Consider the following 7190-nt stretch of genomic DNA (forward strand, 5'->3'; position numbering starts at 1 on the left):
TATTGGAAAAAAAAAGGGGAAGGGGGAAACAGAAAGGGGGTGGGGATGGGGGAGGGAGCTTACGACCTAAAGTTGTTGAATTCAATATTCAGTCCAGAAGGCTGTAAAGTCCCTAGTCGGAAGATGAGGTGTTGTTCCTCCAGTTTGCGTTGGGCTTCACTGGAACAATGCAGCAAGCCAAGGACAGACATGTGGGCAAGAGAGCAGGGTGGAGTGTTGAAATGGCAAGCGACAGGGAGGTTTGGGTCATTCTTGCGGACAGACCGCAGGTGTTCTGCAAAGCGGTCGCCCAGTTTACGTTTGGTCTCTCCAATGTAGAGGAGACCACATTGGGAGCAACGAATGCAGTAGACTAAGTTGGGGGAAATGCAAGTGAAATGCTGCTGCTTCACTTGAAAGGAGTGTTTGGGTCCTTGGACGGTGAGGAGAGAGGAAGTGAAGGGGCAGGTATTGCATTTTTTGCGTGGGCATGGGGTGGTGCCATAGGAGGGGGTTGAGGAGTAGGGGGTGATGGAGGAGTGGACCAGGGTGTCCCGGAGGGAGCGATCCCTACGGAATGCCGATAGGGGGGGTGAAGGGAAGATGTGTTTGGTGGTGGCATCATGCTGGAGTTGGCGGAAATGGCGGAGGATGATCCTTTGAATGCTTTTTTTTCCCAATAAATTATAAAGATTTTCCTTTTCCCACCTATTTCCATTATATATAAAAAACCCACTAGAGCTATACCTTGAGTGCCCTACCATCCATTCTTAATTAGCACATTCGTTTAGATAATATCACCAACTTTAATTTTAACACCTGTGTTCTATTGTACTATTGTCGTTGACATCTTTTGATGATCTGCTTCTATCACTGCTTGTTTGTCCCTACAACCACACACCCCCACCCCCCCCTCCACCTCTTTGTCTCTCTATCTCTCCACCCCCCACACACACACCTTAAACCAGCTTATATTTCAACTCTTTCTTGGACTCGAACGCAAGTTCTGTCGAAGGGTCATGAGGACTCGAAACGTCAACTCTTTTCTTCTCCGCCGATGCTGCCAGACCTGCTGAGTTTTTCCAGGTAATTCTGTTTTTGTTAACAATGATCAGATAATGGAAGGGTAAGATCTCGTCTGGAAAACTAAAGGTTTCTAGGAGTCTACTTAAGGACAGTGGTCAACAGTTATGTTTCCTCTATTCGTGCTAAATTCTCCCAATTATGATGAAATTAGTTTATCCAAGAAGTATGTGCCAATGTCCTGAGCTTTAAAATTATGCTGGCTACCTTAACTACATCATGGTGTTGCCCAATGGCTGAACATGTTCAGGACCCATTCTATCATGCATTTTTGCATGTTTGTCACTTCACACACAACAAAAGGGAGAATCATCCAACCACACATTTTCATTGGAATCTCAATATCATACTGCCCTTTCTGGACTTCAGGTGGATCTTTCCTAAAGATAAAGGTGATGGGGGCAGGGCTGGGGTTGTGGGGTGGTGTGTTTCTGTAGCAGGGTCTTTACTTGCCTCCCCTTTCATGTTCCCAACATCTTGGGTGATGGCCAGACTATCAAATTCAGTTCTCTTAAAATAGAGACACACAAACATTGCCAAGAAAAAAAAAGTCAGATTATTGATCTATACTTTCCTGATTTTCACTAAAATGTACATGAATAGGATGGTTTATCCCAATTTGTTATTAAGTGTTCCCTTGAGTCCTACACAAATCATTTTTCTCATACATCTTTAATTCTAATGGTTTGTAACCCAAAATCTTTAACCTACCTTTGCACATTCACATTGTAGCAGGGTGCTTCATTCTGAGGATTAACTTAAATCATTTAAAAAACACTCCTAGAACCTACAGTTTCCCAGACAAGATCTTACTCTTCCATTATCTGATCATTGTTGTTGACCACTCTTCTTTAGCCCAAGAGACTAGATCTGCACAAACCTTAGCATTCCTCAACTCTAGATGACAACAGATGGTGAAAAATATTATTCATTTGTAATAAAGGCCAACATACAGATACCATTTATTTTCTCAATTACTGTTGTATGCTAATTTTCCATATTTCATTCTAAGGACCCCATATCACTGATATTATTTAAAAATATTCTGCTTTATTTTTCCTACCAAACAAAAAAAAAACTTCATACTTCTCATCTGCCATTTTTTTTGCTCACTCCTATATCCCTTTGCAACCTTTCTGCCTTGTGCTCACTGCTTTGTACCATCAGCAACTTGGACACATTATTCCTCAGTCTTAAGACCAATACAATCTATTCATTTAGTAACATCTCTGCCATTTCCTTATTCCCGTTATAATTGCTCCAATTTCTGCTTCTAATGGCCCAAATGTACTTTTGCTAATCTCTTCCTTTCCATATCTTCAAAAACTTTTAACAATCTTTCTTTCTAGTTCACTCTTTCAATTTTTAAATCACCTTTTGCTGAATCCCAAGTTGTCCCAGTCAACAGCTTTACTACCCTTTTTGTTAGCATAAGCCTTCCCTTAATGTAATACCTTGTTGGCCATAGTTGGACCCTTTTCCTGTGGGTTTGTTTTGTATTCCTTAAGGGAGTGTTTATTATTGCAAATATGAATTTAGGGTGTGCGCTGTTACTTATCTACTTCAAATATCGTAATCCAGCTCCTTAATCTAACCAACTTGCAGTTCATAACCTACATAGTTTGCTTTAAATTCAAAACCAGATCTTAAACCTGAACAAATATCAAGTTCCAGGATCCCTCTTCACCGGAAGCCCCTTTACAACAAGGTTATTAACCCTTTCTAATTCCATGACACCAAATCCAAGATAGCTTATTCCCTAGCTGGTTCCTCAACAAATTATTTTTTTTTTTTTTAAAAAGCTCATGTACTCCATGAGCTGATCCTCCACATGATTACTGCAAATTCACTTTGCCCACGAAGGTGACTATGTTATCCTTGTTTTAGGCACCTCTCAACTTCCCAACTTATACTATGCCTGATGTTACAATTATTGTGTGGAGTCCTACAACATTGCCTGCAGCACTTTCTACTACTTATTCCTTAGATCCACTCAAGCTGATTCTACGTTTTGTTTTTCCGAGAAAATATTCATCTTTGATCAAGGTTATAGTATCCTGGCATATTTATTTAGTTTTGAACCTTGGTAATTCAGCCACTTCTGCATAAGTTCAAGCTCATTCATTTCCATGATTAATTCACCCATTTTGTTGAGTGCTTAAGCAAATATAGTACCTTTAGATATTCCAGATGTCATTTTATCATACTATCTTGGTTAAGCTCAATATACCTTTCCAATATATTGCTTATTTTTACCCATTGTTACTCTGCTCTTACAGCCACAGCATTTCTATTACTGCTTTTGAATTTACCATTTCCTGAACCCTCCCACCCAATTAGTTTAAAACACTGTCTACTGATACTAGCGGCCCATTGAAAGAATGCCTGACCCGATCTTCAAATTGGATTGCTCACAAATCAATTTGCATATGACTCCAGAAACAATCCATTACTACCCAAGGTGATGTTTTAACTTGGAATCTCCTCAAATTCAGGTAGAACTAGGAATGTGGTTCTGCTTGGTCATAGACGTAGGAATCAAGTAACTGGATTTACCCACCCCTCACCTCCAGCTGAGGTGATCCCCAACCCTGGCACCCAGTGGACAACCATCTTTGGAATGAAACCCAGAAAATGCTGGAAACAGGTGTTTCCTCACTCCAAAGATGCTGCAAGACTGGTGGCTCTGGCATTTTTGGTTTTTATTTTAGATTTGCAGCATTGGAACTAGAGAACAAGTCTACCCTTGACTACGTGGTCTCCTACAACATTTCTCTTTACATCCACAAGGTCTCCTGCACCATGGTACCAGTCAGTTTGTTCAACCACCCTGAAGACTTTACCCTCATCTGGAGGGCAAGCACTTCATACCCACTGGACAAGAGCAAAGGCCCTACAGGGTCACCTTACTTGCCTGCCTTAGTCACACTATTCCCATTTATGGTCACTAACTAGACCACAGCTTAAACAATGTGACTGCCTCCAGGATCAAAATGTCTGGGTAACTTATACCCCCATCTTGGCACCCCCACCATCTGTATCCACTTCAGTTGAAGGTAGGAATTTTAATCAAAGGCTCCTGCTCCCACACACTTTCATATTTAGTGAAAAAGTATGGATTGTAAGTGTATCCATTAGTTTTTCCCCAATTTAATATTTGCATTGCTGCTTTAAAAGGCTTAATAAAATACTCTGGTGCTCAAAGTAGGCTTATCGAGGTTATTGGATTTTTAAAGATATTGACTCCACTTAATACAGAGCCAAACAAACTGGGTAACGACGTGAACAATTCCGCATTTTTTTTTTTAAAAAAGCGCCTTTATTCAATATTGGAGCCATCTTTGATGATCATACGTTCAGAGAGTTAAAAATTTGTTCCAAGCACAGCCAAGTAGTGTCCACCTTAAAGCTCATTGATACTCAGCCAGTTTAGAAGGTTCAACAACAATTCAGAAAGTAACCACTGAAGACAAATGCCAGTCACTGGAGCGCATCCTAGAGTTTTTTTTTAAAAAAGTCAGCTTTTTAAACAGATTTGTTACCAAGTCAGAATCAGGGTCATGTGAAGAGGGCGATACTGTGTTAATTGGAGATCTCATTCCAGCGTCAAAATTCCAAGGAGCCAAGATCCTTAGTTTCTCCCGCGCCCTTAGCGGTTTTCTTTGGTAAGAGCTGAGTCTGGATGTTTGGTAGTACTCCTCCCTGCGGGATCGTCACATCTCCGAGGAGCTGTAAGAGCTCAGCATCGTTCCTCACCGCTAATTGGATGTGACGAGGGGCGATCCGGTGCTTCTGGTTGTCGCTGGCGGCGGCTCCAGCTAATTCCACCACCTCAGCCACCAGGTATTCGAGAACAGCTGCCAAGAAAATCGGTGCCCCAGCCCCAATTCTCTCAGCGTATTTGCCCCTCTTCAACAATCGGTTCACTCGCCCAACTGGGAATTGCAAGCCTGACCTGGATGAGCGAGATTTTGGCCTGTCCTTGGATTTGTCCATAATTTGACCCCGGTCTGTCATTTGGCGTAGTTACCTTTTGAAAAAAAGTCCTCCTTAGCGACTAAGAGTTGAAGGAATAGATCCCCAGAGAGCCACAATGGTGTTTAAATAGTGCTGTAATACATGTTGACCTCCCGCCACTTCCTCCTATTAGTAATTCAATAGGATGTCATTAATTCAATAAAACAAACCGGCTCACTGAAGGTGAACGAATGAGGAAAGCCGCTTAAAGTGAACCCTAAACTCTGTAGGAATGAAACCGACGAAGCAATAAACTTTTCTCGGCAAGGCGAGAATAAATTGAACATTATGCAATTATATTCTTCTTAATTAAGTTTTAGTTAATTCCATTGTTGAAATCCACGGGTTTAATAAACTATCCAATAAGCTTCAATTTAGATTTAAACGTATGGCAACTTTTATGTGGGTTATTCCGAGATGAATTGTTCGCTGTGATTACCTTGACAATATAATACAGAATAATTAATACAGAATCGAAATTCTGATGGTGATGATGATGTTTAATAAGTTTCTGGGGTTGGAAGATGTGATCTTGGAACTTAAGACCTGGCCTAACCTGGTAAAGGTCTTTGATGAAACAAAAATAAAAATACATGGAAAAACTCGCAGGTCTGGCAGCATCTGCGGAGAGGAACACAGTTAACGTTTCGAGTCCGTATGACTCTTCAACAGAACTAAGTAAAAATAGAGGTCTTTGGTGATTTCTTTATGGCTTCTCACAAGCGCGATACTGAGAGTATTAAAGGTAAAACAGTTTGTTATAAACGCTTCTTCTGATTAACGGAACATGTTTTAAAGTAGGTAATTAATTATACTTCGTGTGCGTGTGTGAGGTTCCTGTGTTTAAGTTCCATATCTTTGAATCATTTAAGTGCCCTAAGAAGATTAGCGAGAAAGCATGGATTGTAAAGTTTTCAGTTTTTCCAATTTAACATTTACATTGCTGCTATAAAGGCTTAATATAGAACCAGTGAAATACTCCACATCAGCAAACCGGGTAGCGAATGGAATCAGAGGAGTTGAGTATGTTTGGGGAAATAAATTTGACGGAATCACAGAATTTTAATGACACAGGAGGAGCTCATTTGGTCCATCTTGTCTGCACTGGCTCTGCAAATGAGCATTATGAGCTAGTGCCATTGCCCTGCCTTTTCCTGCTACCCTTATACATTGTTTCTATTCAAATAATCATCCAATACCCTCTTGAATGCCTTGATTGAACCTGGCTCCACCACACTCCCAGGCAGTACAGTCCAGTCCCGAACTACTGGTTGTGAGATAATGTTTTTTTTCTTGTGTCACATTTTGCTTCTTTTGCTAATCACTTTAAATCTGTGCCGTCTGGTCCTTGATCCTTTTGAGAGTGGGAACAGCTTCTCCCTATCTACTATGTCCAGCCCCCTCATGATTTTGACCATTGCAATGAAATCTCCTCTTGGCTGCCTTCCCTCCAAGGAGAACAGTTCCAAACTCTCTAATCTATCTTTTATAACTGAAGTTTCCCATCCTTGAAATCATTCTTGTAAGCCTCTTCTGCACTCTCTCCAATGTGTTTACAACCTTCCTATAATGTGGCTCCCAGAACTGTACACAATATTCCAGCTGAGGTCTAATGAGTGTCTTGTATAAATTCAGCATAACCTCCTTGCTCTTGTAAACCATGACCCTATTAATAAAGCCCAGGATACTAATGCTTTCTTCGCTGCTCTCTCCACCTGTCCTGCCACCTTCAATGATCTATGCACATATACACCTGGTCCTGCATCATCTTCAAAATGTCACCCCTTATTTTATATTTTCTGTCCATCTTCTTTCTACAGAAGTGCATCACCTCCAACTTCTCTGCGTTGAACTTAATCTGCCACCTATCTCCCCACTCAACTAGTCTATGTCCTCTTGAAGTTTCACACTGCCCTCCTCGCAGTTCACAATGCTTAAGCTTCGTATCATCCACAAACGTGGACTTGTCCCCTGCACGCCAAGATCTAGATCATTAATATATATCAGGAAAAGCATGGGTCCCAATACTGACCCCTGGGGAACTCCACTACAAACCTTCCTCCAGCCTGAAAAATATCCATTGACCTTTACCCTCTCTCTGCTTCCTATTT

The 7190-nt window shown here is 41.1% G+C and overlaps 1 protein-coding gene across 1 annotated transcript; it reads right to left on the bottom strand.

Annotated features, from left to right (window-relative positions):
• Nucleotides 1-4668: 4668 nt before the first annotated feature.
• On the bottom strand, nt 4669-5079 carry LOC121290426 (histone H2A, sperm-like). Its single transcript, XM_041210864.1, has one exon. The coding sequence runs from the start codon at nt 5077-5079 to the stop codon at nt 4669-4671; it is 411 nt and encodes a 136-aa protein (XP_041066798.1).
• Nucleotides 5080-7190: the final 2111 nt, after the last annotated feature.

The sequence above is a fragment of the Carcharodon carcharias genome, chromosome 18, assembly GCF_017639515.1.
Source record: "Carcharodon carcharias isolate sCarCar2 chromosome 18, sCarCar2.pri, whole genome shotgun sequence".
Taxonomy (NCBI): domain Eukaryota; kingdom Metazoa; phylum Chordata; class Chondrichthyes; order Lamniformes; family Lamnidae; genus Carcharodon; species Carcharodon carcharias.